Genomic DNA, 17,550 nt, shown 5'->3' on the forward strand with positions numbered 1-17,550 from the left:
CAAAAGGTAATTATTGCACACCGACAGTCCCAGATGCTGCCACCTCCTCTCAGTAGAAGCAAAATGGAGTAGATACGATACATAAGCTTTCTCTTTCATCCATAGAAGTCACTGGAACTGTATGTGTAAATGGAGCTGGAGAAATCTGGGGACCAAAAAAGGTTCATCTTTGAATCCGCACAGGCTTCTTTTCCTCTGTACTCTTGCCCCTTCCAGCAGAAGCCATTTTTGTGCCTAAATGAGCTGTGCAGAGCAGCTGTACTATTTAAAGTGTATTTTCTACTTTTGACATGGGTGTTCTGCGGAGCTGCTGCAGGCCACTTGCTTGGAGTGCTGCTGCCACAGTAGATGTCTTCAGAAGGTCCTCAGACCACACAGAGGGGGGCCTCAGCTGAAAAATGGAGGCAGCAAGTAAATGGTGGCCCAGTTCTCCACTACCCCAATGGAGGACCAGGAACTTATTTGTAATGGGGATGCTGTTAAAACTGTGGCAAGTCACTGGGGTCGACCATGGGGGTGGAGCCTTTGCCCAATTTACTGCTGCCCCATGAGCATTTTGTTTTATAAGAGTTATAATTCTGTACTCTTAATTTGGTTCTTTTTTAAAAGTACATTTACCGAGTTATTTTTATTATGAGAATATTTGCATGAGACAGAATGTATAGAAGAAAGCATTCTACTACAACTTTTTTAATCAAATAAAATATAATACACAGTAACAATTTCCGATGTCACGATTATCTCATCAGGTAGATCCCCAACATCCCTGATATTGACCTATTATATACAGTTATTCAGGTCTTACCAATCATAGTCCTTATGTTTTTAGAGTTTATTACAATTGTTTTGATTACCAGACCTCCCCTCTTTGAGCCTCTGTAATCTGTGTGCCACCATTGGTTTACGTGGAAGTTTTCCTTCTTGCTATCTCCTCTGTTTTGAATTTAGTGGTTTTCAGCAAAAAAAAACAAAAACTTTTTTTGATCTTCCACCCGGATCATACGGTGCTTTTAACTAGAAGAGATTCCTTATAAACCACAAAATTTTGGACCCTTCTCTTCCAGAGACTGTATCATCGGCAGCCTCGTTAATCCTTTGCATCAATGGACATTTTGCTGGCCCTCTGTATTTACATTGATAGGACCAAGATCTTCTGCCATTTGACTTAGCTGTTTTTGTTGTATGATGTCCAATAGAGTGGTTGGCTTGCTACCAAGCAGACTCTTGCTTGCTGGGTGAATATAGTCATCCAGCAGGCCTACTCTTTGGCCAAAAAGACAGTTTTGGACTTTAAGGGCCGAATTGACCCAGTCGGTTGACACTTTCTGGGTTGCTTGGCGAGGTGCCCAGGCGGATCAGCTTTGCAGGGTGGCTACATCTTTCTTGACATACACCTTCATTACATTCTGCTATTTTGACAAATTTGGATGAAGGGATGCTAGGTTTTGGGGAACAGTCCTACGCTCCCTTAGGGGATAGATTTTGGATGTCCCATATTTCCAGTGTCCTCCATGAATGAGTGATAAAATGGGATTTTGTTTCTTATCTGATAAATCCTTACTTAAGTCCCTGGCTTGCTCTTCTTCTTTTTTTTTCTTTTTCTCATGATTGAAGCTGATTTCTGTGTCAACAGACAAAAGTCAAACGGCCTGATTCTGGTTCACTCACAAAAGCAAACTCATTCTTTAATTGACAAAATCATGTGCACTGCAGGGGAAGCAGATTTTACATGTGCAGGGAGAGTTACATTTAGGTGAGTTATTTTGTTTCTGTGCAGGGTCAATACTAATGGCTAGTGTTCACGCTAGGATTTTTTTAGCGCAGGGTGCTGATCACTGGGAGGGCATACCCAGGGCCGGTGTAAGGCTTCTCAGCACCCTAGGCAAAATTTCAACCTACACCCTTCCCCCCCCCCCCCCCCCCCCCCCTCAATTATTTTTTTAAATCATGTGATCCTCCCATCTCCCTAACCCCCTCAAATCCCCCTCCCCCGCCCACAACAGAGTTCAAGGAGGAGGGGGTAGCAATTTAGGAAGTATGACTCAAGGGAAAGTATTGAGGTATTAGCAGTTCACATCCACCACCTGCAACAGGATCCTCATAGACATCCTTGATTTTTTGATTTTCAGACTTGGTGGCGCCCACCTAGATCCCGGCGCCCTAGGCAGCTGCCTAAAGCTGCCTAGTGGTAGAGCCGGCCCTGGGCATACCTTCACCATAAGCACACTAGGCAGAAAGGGTGTGTGGCCTTGTAGTAGGGGTGTGGTCCCAAGACAATCCCCATTCCATTACTGTGGGGATTTTGCGACTGGCGTAACTAGAAAATTTGCACCCTTTTGCCAAAAAAGCTTCGTCACCCCCCCTTCCTCTCTCCCTCATTTGGGTAAAACAAACAGGGCGGTTGGTAATTTGACTCACAGAGCAAACAGTAAAACTATGAACAATTTGTGCATACCTGGTGTGGCCATTCCAAAAGGGTGTGTGGCCTTGCTGCAAAGGTAATGACCTCACTACAAGGTGTATGGTCTTGCAACATACAGTAATGCTCATTAGACAATATGCCACACATCATAATGCCCCTTACACATTAGGCAACACCCCATAATGCCCATTACACCACACAAAACAATGTCCAATACACATTATACCACACACCGTAATCCCCATTACATTATGCCCAACACCGTAATGCCCACTGCACATTATACCACACATCAAAATGCCCATTACACATTATACCACATATAACCCCCTAGCTAGATCAATATCTCTATCGCCACCCCCCTTCTGCAGCTTAATGCCTATAACCCACTGCTCAATCCTTTTATCTTGAGACCCCCCCCACCACCACATACAATGTAAGATCCATATACCTTTAACTTTCCCTTGCTTTTTTGTGACTTTTCCCCAGCTTGGGCTACTTTGGTTTGCTTGATTTTGGATTGCAAGAACTAATCTTGGATGGATTTGCAGCCTGGCGGAGCTGCCCGAAAAGGCACCAGCCGCAGCTGCACAGGCAGGATGTGTGTAATGATGCTCGCCCCGCAGCTCAAACAAGAGCACAACACTTCCTATTGTAGGTGCTGCTGCCTTTTAGTGTCAAAGAAGTGCAGCGGTGGCTGGCAGCAACACCATACTCCTAAAGGTGCCTGTACTTCATCCTGGACCCAGCGCTCCCCGCAGACTTCGCTGGTGCTGGCTCCCCCCAAGGCTGGGCTGTGGCCGGACGCCTGTACGTTCCTGCTCTCAGTCTGTCAATCAGCTTACTTCGGGTCGGGGAAAAGTGCAGGCATTCGCACACTGGGCAGGGCGCATATCGTCATGTAGAAAATGAGCAGGGTGCGGCGCCACACTAAAATTACCTAGATGAAACGCTAAATAGCTTTATTTTTACACTGCAGTATAGATATCAGTTTGAAGTACAAACCCCACCCAAATCTAACTCTTGCTACACATGTTACATCTGCCCTACCTGCACTGTACATGGTTTTGTCCATTAAAGAAGGAGTTTGCTTTTGCGAGTGCACCAGAATTGGGCGTAAAATGTCGTACATGTTTTCTCTATGCCAGGTTTTTGTTTTTCTTTCTCCTCTCCTACTGTTTGTTCTTTATTAATGTTGATGTGCAAAGAGGCGGTGGGGTATAGAGGAGGATGAGCCTGTGCAGTGTAAAGCTAAACCTTCTGGTGCCAAGACGCCTTCAGCTTCACCTGTACCACCGTTCCAGTGTCCCCCATTGTATCAGAGAAAAGGATTTCTCATGTAATAGCCAACTCTCACATTTTTTTCCCCAAAATGAAGGAAATATTTTACTGTATGCTTTTCACAAAAGTACAGTTGTACACTTTGAGGTACTAATAACAAAACTTTTCACCATCCTGCCCTTGACATTTTATTTTGCTGATTAATCTAGATCCATCGCGGGAGCAACAGTACCCTGAGCAAGCTAATTCAGCAATCCTACCATGGAAACATGCAGAGCATCTCCCTTTCAGGCACCACTCCCATCCGCATGTTGCTAGAGATTGGTCTGGATAAGATGAAGAAAGATTATATGAACTGCTTTATAGGTTAGCACCAACTGCACCCTCAAACCATCAGCATACAGCCTTATATTACACATCTGTATGTAGCTTTATTTAAAATGCGGCAAGATAAATTGTATATTATGCAAAATAATTCCTAATGGGAGTCCGATTCATTGGTCATCACAATGTATGTTTAGGATTTCCCTGCATTATACTTGGTTTAATGTCTGTTGGGTTTTACATTCCTTGCCAACATGACACTTGAAGTAGTAGATTCAAGTAGCTCTGGGGCTCCTGGGTTCAGTAACCAAGGCCATTCAATTACTTACTTAGCAATTTCCACTTATGGCAAGCCCACTGCTAACCAGTCTTATCTCATAGCTCACAAGTTAAATTACCCAGAGTGCACTTAATGCAGCAAGCAAAAATCCACTTTAAGTGCACCCTCTGGGGCTTATATTGTGGGGCAGCTGCAGTAATTGAATGTATCAGGGAAAATCTGCAGTTGTGAGGTGAAGACTTGCAGCCAATTGAATCTGCCCTACATATTCTGTGAACAGCATTTTGGGAGCTGACCTGTGCTTATTTTAATGGAGTCTTTGTTTTGACAGGTCGTGAACTTGCAACTTTTAACTACCTGGTAAGTTAGCAGCAAATATCGCGTCCCATAACAATGGTGGAATGTACACTTGCATTTACTTTGAACAGAGCAGGTCTAGTACATGTAATATAAAAACGGGAGCAAATATCAGAAATGCTGGTTATGGTCCATTGAGTGCTCATGTTCTTACGGCTATTGCGTTGAATATCCCATCTATAACAACAGTAGATTTATTGTAGCTAGTGTGTAGTATTGTGAAATGGTATACCTTATTGTTCTTTTTTTTTATACACCATTTTTGTAGAAGATTGTTGTTGTAGAAGAATGTGTTTTTGTTTTTTTAAATACACCAGTTAATATTCGTTACTGGTTTCAAGAACACCTCTCTATCAGTTGAATAGAAATAATGATTTTTTTAGGAAAATGTATTATTTATTTACAGTTTCTTGTATAGCGCAGCAGATTCCGTTGCGCTTTACAATAGTAGACAGAGATAAAACAAACTGGGTAACAACAGACAGACTTGGAGGTAGGAGGGCCCTGCTGCAAGCTTACAATCTATAGGGATATAGGAGGGAAACACAAGGACAGGCACCAGTAATAGCATAGCAGTCCCACCAAGTTGCAAGTCCAGAAGAAAAGCTATATAATACATAAGTGCCTCAGAGGGTTATGCTTATGGAACTTAAATATGATAGGCTTGCCTGAAGAGGTGAGTTTTCAGGGAACGCTTGCAAGTTTGGAGGCTAGTGGAGAGTCTTATTGTGTGTGGAAGGGCATTCCATAGGATGGGAGCAGCCCGATGAAAGTCCTGTAATAGTGAATGGGAGCTAGTGATCCATGCAGAAGAGAAACGCAGATCTTGTGCAGAGCTTAGTGGCTGAGATGGTAGATATTTTGTGATAAATAAAGAGATATATGCTGGTGCGGATTCAGTATGAAATCCCGGCGGTCGGGATCCCGGCGTTCAAAATCTCGACGCCAGAATCCCGACCGCCGAAATCCCGACAAGGGGGGGACGTGGATCGCCCCCCCCTTGCGGGCACACTGCGCTGGCCACGCAGTGGGCCCGGTGCCTCGCTACGCTCGGCACGCTAATTTATTCTCCCTCCAGGGGTGTCGTGGACACCCACGGAGGGAGAAACTGTCGAGATTCCGGCGGTTGGGATTCCGGCGTCGGGATTCTGAACGCCGGGATCCCGACCGCCGTGATTTCAACTGCATCCCGCTGGTGCAGTATGGTTAATAGCTTTATATGCGAGTAGAAGTGTTTTATGTTGAATACGGTAAGATACAGGCAACCAATGGAGGGACTAGCAGAGCGGATCAGCAGATGATGAGTGTCTTGCAAGGCAGATCAGCATAGCAGCAGCATTTAAAATGGATTGCAGTCTGTTCTTAGGAAGACCAGTTAGGAGACTATTGCAATAATCAATGCGGGATATAATGAGTGCATGGATAAGCGATTTAGTAGTGTCTTGTGTGAGATACGGTCGTATTTTGGATATGTTTTTTAGATGCTTGTAACATGATTTGGAGACAGATTGAATGTGGGGAAGAAAGGATAGTTCAGAGTTGAGGATGACCCCTAGGCAACGAGCTTGTGGGGTAGGCTAGATTGTTGAGTTGAGTTTTGGGGAAAGGGGAACGTGGGGCAATCAGTCGCACAGGTTTTATCAAAGCAGTATTGTTCTCATTTACCCTCAGTGTATTTGTACATCGGTTGGTTAACCGTGAGTAGGGAGGGTGTGCTATGCTACCACTGGACACAGGTTTGACAATTTTTGGAAAGAAGAGAAAGTATGTCTGTGTGGTGCACAGGTTATTAAGAAAGTAAAATGTAACTTTTATTTGGATATGTTTAAAAGAATGTAGCGAAATATAGACAGACAGTGACACATAAAGACACACACAGTGTAGGTTTAAAAAGGATAGAAATCCTTACTCGGTGTGATCCAACTCAATATCCTCCTAGATGTTGGTTAGATTCTATGTATTAGTAATAATGGTTTATTGTACAGTTTTCCACAGTGGAATTTTGTGCGTTTAAGTCGCCTATTACTGATCTGCTGGTAACAAAATGATCTGGGTTTATGTTCCCCTGTGATGTTACTGATCAGATTACTTCACTTCACAAATAGGGTAGGCAATATGGTGCCCCGCGGGTCACCCCTCAAGCGGTGCGTGTCTGGTGAGATCTGCCACCTCTGCACCAGCACTGCGCGCCGCAAATGAGAGGGAGAGCCGCGTCAATGAGGACGTGTACCCTGCAGAGGAGCTCCGGCGTGTTAGAGTCAGCGCCGGAGATCTCCGTCTGTTAGGAGTCAGATCTGAGCGCTGCGGACGTCACGCAAGTAGCGCCTCTGACTGAGCGGTCCAGTGAGAACTGGCATACCGCTCCGACTAAACGATTTTAAGCTAATACAGATCAAAATACATGTAATGGGGATAGGGGAGAGGAGGAGAGCACGCTGAGTGTCTAGGTCAGCGTACGCTTCGCATTGGAGCTTCGTCAGGACCCACTGTGGAAAACTGTACAATAAACCATTATTACTAATACATAGAATCTAACCAACATCTAGGAGGATATTGAGTTGGATCACACTGAGTAAGGATTTCTATCCTTTTTAAACCTACACTGTGTGTGTCTTTATGTGTCACTGTCTGTCTATATTTCGCTACATTCTTTTCTCTTTCAATGGTCCTGGTGACACAGCTCAACACTGGGATGTAGGAGGGTCCGAAGGAGCCAGGCACCTATCCTAAAGCTTTAGAGGGTAGGTTCCTCCCCTACTGCATCCCTGGACTCTTCAGTTCGTGTTAGGTGCCCACTGAAGTGGGTGCTATTCTAAAGGGCTGCGGGAGCAGCCGAAGAAATAGAGTAGTTAGGGAATTTTTTATTGTTTTATTAATTTTCACCCTAGCTAGGTAGGCACAGTGTGAGGATTCTCATAGTGAATCCTCACACTGCTAGCGCAGCAGGAGCTGACAGAATCGCGTCCTGTCAGCTCACTGTGCACAGGGGAGACGCTGTCTGGCCTCCCTGTGCAGCGCTTTCAGCCTCTATTAAGAGGCTGCCTGGGCTCCGGAGTATCCTGAAACCGGCTCCACGTTTAGGTGGGGATCATGGGGGACAGGCGCTCCGAGATGGCGGCGGCCATTTTATGCGGAGCTTACACGCTGAGCTCCTATATGAGAGGACAGCAGCGTTGTGACAGGCATGTTCCAAGTGGTCCCCAGTCGAGGGGGAGACACTGGAACTAGGAAATCCTACCTAAGGAGCGGCTGACTGGGGGTGGTTGGCGCCAAAAGTCACGGACCCCGCAGCAGCAGGGACATTTTGGTCTCTTCCTTCACTCTGACTTTGGCGCCTTTCAGAACGCTTGCAGCGGAGCTGAGCTGGCTTACTGATCCTGGCAGAGTGACTTGGATTTCCTGGGCATCGTTTCCCCGCAGTTGAAACCAACAGACAGCTAAGTGATTGGGTGCATTGACTCTGTATAAACGCTTGTACATTGTTTGCACTGTGTATATTGATATATATATTTCACTTGCATCATGTCTGAGCATCAGGCTGTGGTTTTGGGGGAGGGAGCCCTTAGTGCACTGAGCGCGTGCAATGTTTGCACACAAAAGTTTGTCCCTGAGCAGATGGCCAAGGGGGGCTTATGAATTACTTGCGCTGATGTGAGACCCATGGGCAGTGAACCCCATAGGGCAGAGCAGAGTGAACCTGCGTGGGCCAGTGCCCTAGGCAGGTCAGTAAACGCTTTGGTGCAGCTTCTGGACAGGCAGAGTGATGTGTTGGTAGAATCACAGAGACCTATGCCATCATCTCAGCAGTCTTCTGGCTCCTTGCCTCTTACCCAGGCAGATCCTGCTCTTATTCAGGTGATGCAGGATACTGCTAAGGGGATCAACAGGTTTAGTGAAATACTGGACAAAATGGATGTTGATGTTGCAGGGACCCCTAAAAGGTCTTATGCTATGCCTACTGTGGTAGATGAGGAGGAGGGAGCGTATTCTGATATCCCCTGGGATCAGGGTGATGATTTTGAAGAGACCTCTTCTGCTGGTATAGAGGATCTTATTGTAGCTGTGAAACAGGCTTTAAAACTGTCTGTGGAGGATAAGACTCCTGTTAAAGGTGTTTTTAAGCGACAGCGGAAGGAGGCTGTTACTTTTCCTTCAGATGAGGGGTTACAGGAATTGTTGGAAGGGGCTTGGTAAACTCCTGATAAGAGGCTACAAATGCCTAAGAGATTCCTTAGTCTGTACCCCATGCCAGAGTCTCATGCGGAGCTCTGGGAAAAGGTGCCAGTTGTGGATGCTTCAGTGGCACGTTTGTCCAAGGCTACTGTATTGCCAGTACAGGGCGGTGCAGCTTTTAAAGATTCTGTGGATAAAAAGCTGGAGGGTAACCTCAAGGCTATTTTTGAAGGGGTGGGATTCACTCTACGCCCCCTTATTGCTTCAGCCTGGGTCTCTAAGGCCATGATTGAGTGGGCTGGTGAATTATGCACCATGCTGCAGACTGACCCTGGTGCATTGCTGCTAGCAGAGAAAATTAAGGCAGCTGCAGAGTATGTGGTGGAAGCAGAGGAGGAAGCTATTAAAATGGCGACCAGAGTGTCCACAGTCTCTATTAATGCCAGGAGAGTGCTCTGGCTTAAGGCCTGGGAAGCGGACAATGAGTCCAAAAAGGCCCTAGAAACTTTAGCTTTCAAGGGGAAGTTACTATTTGGATCTGAATTAGAGGAAATTATTAAACAGGCCACGGGCGACAAAAGTACATTTCTGCCGGCTCCCTCGGCTAAGCAGACTTCCAGATTCTCTGCTTTTAGGCCGTCCTTTCGGCCCTCCCCTAGAGGTGGTGCGTCCTTTCGAGGACAGTCTTTCAGGGGAAAGTTTCAGTCCTCTAGGGGCAAGACACAAAAGTCCAAGTTTGGTTCCTTTAACAAGAAGCCTGCCTCCAAAGGAGAGGACAAACCCTCTGCATGACTGTCAGGGGTTTTTTGCCCGGCAGTGATAAAGGTGGGGGGGCGTCTCACACATTTCAGGGACGCATGGGCTTCTCTAGACCTAGACCAGGATGCCTGGGTATTAGATATTATAACCCAGGGCTACAAAATCCCTTTCAGAGGTCCGCCTCCAAAGAGGTTCATTCCCACATCCTTACCAAAGGAAGCGCTGCTTCGTACAGCTCTTGTGAAAGCAGCTCACTCCCTTTTGGAGAAAGGGGTGGTTACCCCGGTTCGCAGGGCAGAGTGGAAGAAAGGCTTTTACTCCACTCTGTTTCTGGTGCCCAAACCAGAAGGGTCTTTCAGACCAATACTAAATTTGAAGTCCCTAAATGTTCACTTATGGGTAGACCATTTCAAAATGGAGTCCCTACGGTCAGTACTCCTGAGTCTGGACCAGGGAGAATTTTTGGCGTCCATGGATGTCCAGGACGCATATCTGCACGTCCCTATACACCCGGAGCATCAGACCTTGTTGAGGTTTGCTATAGGAGACCTGCATTTGCAATTCCGGGCGTTACCCTTTGGGCTAGCAACCGCACCAAGGGTATTCAATGTCAGTGATGGCGGCGGTGCTGAGACTCAGGGGAATCACAGTAATACCCTATTTGGACGATCTCCTGTTCAAAGCAGAGTCAGCAGCCATGCTTCAGAGTCACTTGGCAGAGGCCATCAGTTTTTTACAGGCTCACGGCTGGATTTTAAACTTGCAAAAATCTCACTTGGTACCATCACAGCGGCTCCAATTCTTGGGAGTCATACTGGATACCCATCTCCATCGGGTATTTCTCCCGGAGGTAAAGGCCAGGGATCTGGTCACCTTAGTCCTGGAGATTCTCAGAGCTCGGAGCATTTCAGTATGGAGGTGCCTCAAGCTCCTGGGGAAAATGGTGGCGTCGTTCGAGACGCTTCAATTTGCCAGGTTCCACTCTCGGGTGTTCCAATGGAGCATTTTGTCAGCCTGGTCAGGAAACACTCTGACCATGAAGTCGGAGATGATAGTGCTGTCTTCGGACACTCGAGACTCCTTGAAATGGTGGACAGAAGTAGATTCCCTTCAGTGGGGTCGGTCATTACAGACCTGGGACTGGTTGGTAGTAACTACCGACGCCAGTCTCAGGGGCTGGGGGGCAGTAGTCCTGGATCTCAGGCTGCAGGGCCTGTGGACGGCAGAGGAATCAGTGTTACCAATCAACATCTTGGAGCTGAGAGCTGTCTGGAAAGTGATTTCCTTGGCGGGAGACAGGTTACTGAACCTCCCTTTGAGGATTCAGACCGACAATGCCACAGCTGTGGCGTATCTGAATCACCAGGGCGGTACACGCAGCAAATTGGCCATGTGGGAGGTGTCCAGAATCTTCCTATGGGCGGAACAGAATGTTCCAGCTGTATCGGCTATATTCATTCCCGGAGTAGAGAATATAGAAGCCAACTTCCTGAGCAGGGAGGAGCTCAAGGAAGGGGAATGGAGCTTACACCCTCAGGTGTTTCATCAGATCACCTCGATGTGGGGAACTCCGGATGTGGACCTGATGGCATCCAGGTTCAACCATCAGGTGCCCAGGTTCTATGCCAGAACGAGGGATCCACTAGCGGAGGCAGTGGATGCCATGACTATTCACTGGCAGGGAGATCTCCTCTATGCATTCCCACCAGTACCAATGTTAGCGAGAATTTTGAAGAAAATACAGGGGCAGAAGGTTCCGGTGATCTTAGTGGCCCCAGATTGGCCAAGGAGGTCCTGGTACTCGAGGCTTCAGAGGTTGTCTGTGGACTCATGGCGTCTACCTCTGAGGCCAGACCTTCTAAGACAAGGCCCATTCAATCACCTGGATTCCGATCGATTGATTTTGACGGCTTGGCTATTGAAACCGCCATTCTGAAAAGGAAAGGTTTTTCTGAGGCAGTAGTACAGACTATGATAAAAGCCAGAAAAGCTGTATCTTCAGCAAATTATTATAGAGTCTGGAAGACTTACATTCGATGGTGTGAGAGAAGAAAGGCTCACACATCTCTTTTTAAGCTATCAAGAATGAGGGAGTTTTTACAAGATGGTTTTTCATCGGGCCTAAGCCTTCAGTCATTGAAGGTGCAGATTTCGGCCTTGTCCATCTATTTCCAGAAAAGGATAGCCATTTTACCGGAAATTCAGACCTTTTTACAAGGGGTATCCAGGTTGAAACCTCCTTACAAGCAACCAGTAGCGCCTTGGGATCTGTCACTGGTTTTGGAATGCCTTCAGAAGGCACCCTTTGAGCCTTTAAGGTCGGCTGACTTTAAGTTTCTCACATGGAAGCTAGTGTTCTTGTTGGCAGTGGCATCTGCTAAAAGGGTGTCAGAGTTGGGAGCTTTGTCATGCAAATCTCCCTTCCTAATTTTTCATGACGACAGGGCAGTTCTGAGAACAGTGCCTCAGTTTTTACAGAAGGTAGTCTCTGCCTTCCATGTAAATCAGGAGATAGTTCTACCTGTGTTTCAACCCCCTGAGGGTTCTAAGAAAAGGGACAAGTTGAAGAATTTGGATGTTGTGCGTGCTTTACACATCTATGTGGACAGAGTAAAGAGTGTCAGAAAGACTGATACTTTATTGGTACTGTATGACGTACACAAGATTGGTTAGCATGCATCTAAGCAGACTATTGCTAGGTGGTTGCGATCTGTGATAGCCTTTGCATACACCAAAGTGGGTAGGCCTGTACCGGCCAGAATAAATGCGCATACCACCAGGTCAGTTGCCACCTCTTGGGCGGTTCGACATGGGGCCACAGCTGAGCAGGTTTGCAGAGCTGCCACTTGGTCATCTGTTCATACCTTTGCCAAATTCTATAGATTCCACGAGTTCGCGTCGGAGGACGCATCATTCGGGCGAGCAGTGCTGAGAGCTGCAGACCTGAGCGTACCCACCCAAAGGACCGGCTCTGGATCGTCCCAGTGTTGAGCTGTGTCACCAGGACCATTGAAAGAGAAAAAGGGATTTTTGTAAGAACTTACCGTTCAAATCCCTTTCTCTGATATGGTCCTGGTGACACAGCGATCCCTCCCTTACGCTCAGTAAGTATGCCAGAAGTTCATGATGTTCATGTTCAAATGGTTAAAAGTTAACAGTTTCTGTAATAAAATGTGCATATAATATGTGCAGGCGTTTGTACTGAGTTGATGTATTCCAGTGGCTTTGAAAGATTGAACTGAAGAGTCCAGGGATGCAGTAGGGGAGGAGCCTACCCTCTAAAGCTTTAGGATAGGTGCCTGGCTCCTTTGGACCCTCCTACATCCCAGTGTTGAGCTGTGTCACCAGGACCATATCAGAGAAAGGGATTCGAACGGTAAGTTCTTACAAAAATCCCTTTTTAAACATATCCAAATAAAAGTTACATTTTACTTTCTTAATAACCTGTGCACCACATAGATTGTTGAGTTGTCAACAGTGATGGAGATATCAGGATAGTAACTGTTCTTGGTTGGTGGGAATATAAGTAATTCCGTTTTGGAAATATTGAGTTTGAGTTGGCGAGAAGACATCCAAGATGAGATGGCAGAGAGGCATTCAGAGACTCGGCCCCAAACCACTGGTGACAACTCTGAGGTTGATAGATCGATTTGAGTATCCTCCACATATAAGTGATACTGAAATCCGAAAGAGCTGATTAGTTTTCCAAGTGAGTAAGTATAGATTGAGAAAAGCAGTGGACCTAAGACTGAGCCTTGCGGAACTCCAACTGACAGAGGTAGTGAAGAGGAAGTAGAGTCAGAGAAGCGAACACTGAAAGAGCGATCAGATAGGTAAGATGAGAACCAGGAAAGGGCTGTATCATTAAGACCTAGGGAGTGTAGTGTTTGTAAGAGAAGAGTGTGATCCACACTGTCAAACACAGCAGAAAGATCTAGAAGAATAAGTAGTGAGTAATGGTCTTTAGACTTAGCAGTTACCAGATCATTCACCACTTTAGTCAGTGCTGTCTCAGTGGAGTTTTGGGAACGAAAGCCTGACTGAAGTGGGTCTAATAGGGTGTGATAGTTAAAAAAGTGTGTGAGGCGAGAGTAGACAAGTCTCTCGAGTAGCTTGGAGAGGCAAGGGAGCTGAGAGATAGGACGGTAGTTAGAGAGAGAGTTATGGTCAGAATTGTGGTTTTTTTCAGAATGGGAGTAATCACTGCAGTGTAGGAAAAGTACCAGTAGCAAGAGAGAGATTGCAGATTTTGGTTAAGGTTGGAATAAGCACAGGAGATAGTTTTAATGACTTGTGCAGGTATAGGATCAAGAGGAGAGGTAATAGAATAGGTGGATAAGAAGAGTATAGGATCAAGAGGAGAGGTAGTAGAGTAGGAGGATAAGAAGAGTGTGGATACTTCCTTTTCATTTGTGGGCTCCAATGCAGAGAAAGTGCCAGAGGGCTCAGCAGGGGAAAAAAGTGGGTTAGAGGTTGAGGAAGAGCATACCATTTCATCTTGGATGTTATCAATCTTGTCCTTTAAAGTAGGAGGCAAGTTCTTGTGCACTGATGATAGCCGGTGGGGGAGGAGGATAAAGAAGAGACAAATGTGTTAAAAAGTCGCTTAGGGTTGGTGGCATGAGAAGAGATGAGAGATTGGTAGTATGTTTGTTTGGCAGTGTCCAAAGCATTGCTGTAGGTGTGGTAGCTAGTCTTATATGTGAGGAAATCAGTCATATTATGAGATTTACGCCATTGGCGTTCTATTTTACGTGACGGATTTCGTAGTTGTTTTGGAGTGCCACGGTTGGCATTTAAGCCTACGTGGGGTGTAATCGGAGACTGGTGCCACTTCATAAAGGGCTGTTTCAAGAGTCTGGTACAGGTGGGAAACAGCAGTCAGGAGAGCTAAATGTAGAAATTAGTGAGAGCTGTTGTTGCAGGGAGGTGGTAAGTTGTGGAAAATTAATAGCATTAGTATTTCTGCAGGTTATAGTAGGCTTGCATGATTTCAGTGTCAGTGAGCAAGGGGTAATGGAGGAGAGTGAGAGAGTAATGAGATTGTGATTAGAGAGAGGGAAGGGAGTGTAAGTAAAATCAGAAACTGAGCACAGCCTGGGGAAAACAAAGTCAAGGCAGTGGCCTTCCTCATGAGTAGAGGAGTGGGACCACTGAGAAAGGCAGAGGGAAGAGGTTAGAGAGAGGAGTTTGGAAGCCTGCAGAGTTGGTGGACTGTTAATAGCAATATTGAAGTCACACAGGATGATGGTGGAGATGTCAGATGATAAGAAGTGGCGGAGCCATGCAGAGAAATCTTTCAGAAATTGAGATTTGGGAAGCCCAGGTGGGCGATAGATGGCAGCAACACGCTGAGAGAAAGGGGAAAAAATCCTAATAGAGTGAACTTCAAGTGATGTGAATGTGAGTGAAGGAACTGGTGGTAGAACGGAGTATGTGAAGGATTGGGACAGTAATATACCTACCCCACCTCCTTTACAGTTACCAGGCCTGGAGGTATGAGTGAAGTGGAAACCACCATGTGACAGTGCTGCAGGGGATGTAGTGTCTGACTGTGTGAGCCAGGTTTCTGTAATGGCCAGCAGGTTGAAGGTGTGAGAGATAAAAAGGTTGTGGATGGATTTGTTACAAACAGAGCGTGCATTCAATAGGGCACATTTAAGTTGCTTGGTGGGAGGGATGTGATATTTATGAGGTTAGCTGAGTTTCTATAATGCTTGGAACCAGTTAAATCTGAGTGGGACAGGTGGTTGTGATGAACATTGTATTTTATGGACAGCAGATCTGTTCACTTGTGCAACTTGTGGTGTTGTGTAATTGTAGTATTGTCTCTGCCTCAGGATTACTTCATCAGCACATCTGTGGATCTTCAGGAGCAAGTGCATCGTATCAAGAAGCTGCATCATATGCTGGAGGTGGTTGTAAACTGCAATGCATTCCTCAGCCTAGAGCACGAGAACCTATTCCCCCTCACACAGTGAGTCTCATCCAAGCAGTGTGTTATTAGTTGTAGTCTGAAACAACTGAAGGGACCATGAGAGCAAATTTATTCCTCTGTAAAAGTATGGCTCTCAGTAAGTCCCCACCTACACTACTAATAAAGAGGCCTTCTTTACCAACTGTAACTTGAAACAGAAAGAACCCAATTGCTGTTGGTACTCCTGCATTTTGTACAGGTTGCAGGTAATAAAAAGAGATTTTCTGTACATAGATGGTGTCATTAATTAGCCACAGCTCCACTATAGAGGTAGCTCACAACAAACAAATATGTGATTTGGTTACATTTTCTGAGGTAGAACCAAAGTCTAATTTCTTTCTTCCTGGCCAGGATCTGTTTAAAATACTACAAAGAGAACCCATGGAATGAACAGCACGAGTTCCACCTTCCAATTCGACCGAGTGTGATCAGCGGCTTCTATCAGAAGTAAGTCCAAGTGTTTCTAATGTGATGGAGAAGTGCTTTTTTATTTTTTTCCTATATTCTGCCTTATTTTTTACAACAGATATGACCAGGGCGAGTAAATATAAATGCTTGAATATACTGTAAATTTAACCTTTATCATACTGACTATATTGAACAAATGGTAGCCTGCATTTCCTGTTCAGTTGGAAAAGCTGGTTATAGAAAACTAGTATTTTAGATGAGTCGGTCAATGGGTCACTAGCTATTGTGCAGGCTTTGTACCCCCTCTTTTTCAGGAGCCTTGCCATCTCCTTCCACTGGCAACTGCTTGATTGACGATATGTAGATTCAACAGTTATGAAGCCTGCTTTGTCTCTACCTAATGTATACTGAATGGTGATGCTTGATACAAATGTTTCTCTGTCATGTGTTAGTGTGTGTGTAATAATAATAGGGAAATCAGTTTTTTTTGAAGTATCCCATTCCCTTCTTCCAGTGCACACCCGCAGACATGGAGAGTGGAAATCTTCAGTGGACATGGGCAGAAGGAAGTTAACACTATGTGGCAGCTGAGCTCCAGGGCACCTGTAGACCACATAACTTTTGATGTTCCAGGTATGGAAACTAACCTGTTGGATAAGTCTATATTGTGTCTTACCAGATGAAGCCTGTAGATCAGCATAGTCATTTCAAATCAAAACATGCACAAATGACCGCTCTTGACCAAAGGGCCTAATTCGTAGATGTATGCAATATGATGGTTAGCGTACATTTTCGATGAGTAACCTATGGTTTTAGGACACAGCACTCAGATCTGCATTGTAAGTAGCAGACTTCGGCATCTTTTCCCCTTAGGCACCTTTAGCAGAATTAGCATATTTTTTACGTCACTGCTTCATCCATCTCTGAATCTGGCCCATAGTTGGCTGAGACATAATTTGGCTTCCCAGTGTTGAAAGCCTTATGATTGTCTATACTAAATTGATAGACTACATTCTCATGAAGGTGTGTATTGATTGGAAATGTTTTCTGTAAACATGCAGCAGTAATGATATTATTGTGTTCCCCTTAGATGTACAGGCTGATGTGACGGCGAGCATTGACAATGAGGAGATCCGTTATTACCTGGCACAAATCAGCAGCAGTCGCGTGCAATTCTACTGACCGCTGATACCAGGTAATTGCAGTACAAGTTGTGGTTCTGTCTTCTACAGAATGGGTTGTTTACAAGAAGTTCAGTGGAATGTCCAGCACACTCCAAATATAGGGCTAGATTTATCAGTAAGTACTGTATGGCGAGAGATGAAATACCAACCGCTCCTGTCATTTTTAAAACACAGAGTGTAACATGAAGATTTAGAAGCTGATTGGTCGGTACTTTGGAGGTCATATGGGTTGACTCGCAAAGCTGCAACTTTCACAGCTCTGCAAGCCAAGTAAACTCCGCCCGCACAAACACCCGCCCCCGCTGGATGGCGACTGTACCCAGAGGCATGCGAATGGATGTTTTGCATTAACGTCCTTTTTCAGCCATGCAAACGTCCATTCACA

General features: G+C 45.6%; 1 protein-coding gene across 3 annotated transcripts in view; it reads left to right on the plus strand.

Annotated features, from left to right (window-relative positions):
- ZWILCH (zwilch kinetochore protein) overlaps window positions 1–17,550 on the plus strand; it is a 75,759-nt gene that overhangs the window by 39,943 nt on the left and 18,266 nt on the right. For all 3 annotated transcript variants that reach the window (XM_083184358.1, XM_083184357.1, XM_083184356.1), the window contains exons 13-18: window positions 3,913–4,069; window positions 4,639–4,667; window positions 15,437–15,573; window positions 15,925–16,020; window positions 16,496–16,614; window positions 17,072–17,176. In XM_083184358.1, coding sequence (XP_083040484.1) covers window positions 3,913–4,069; window positions 4,639–4,667; window positions 15,437–15,573; window positions 15,925–16,020; window positions 16,496–16,614; window positions 17,072–17,163 — 630 coding nt within the window. In that variant the 3' untranslated portion in view covers window positions 17,164–17,176. The remainder of the gene's footprint in view (window positions 1–3,912; window positions 4,070–4,638; window positions 4,668–15,436; window positions 15,574–15,924; window positions 16,021–16,495; window positions 16,615–17,071; window positions 17,177–17,550) is intronic.

This window comes from Crinia signifera, chromosome 4, assembly GCF_055691185.1.
Source record: "Crinia signifera chromosome 4, ASM5569118v1, whole genome shotgun sequence".
NCBI classification, from domain to species: domain Eukaryota; kingdom Metazoa; phylum Chordata; class Amphibia; order Anura; family Myobatrachidae; genus Crinia; species Crinia signifera.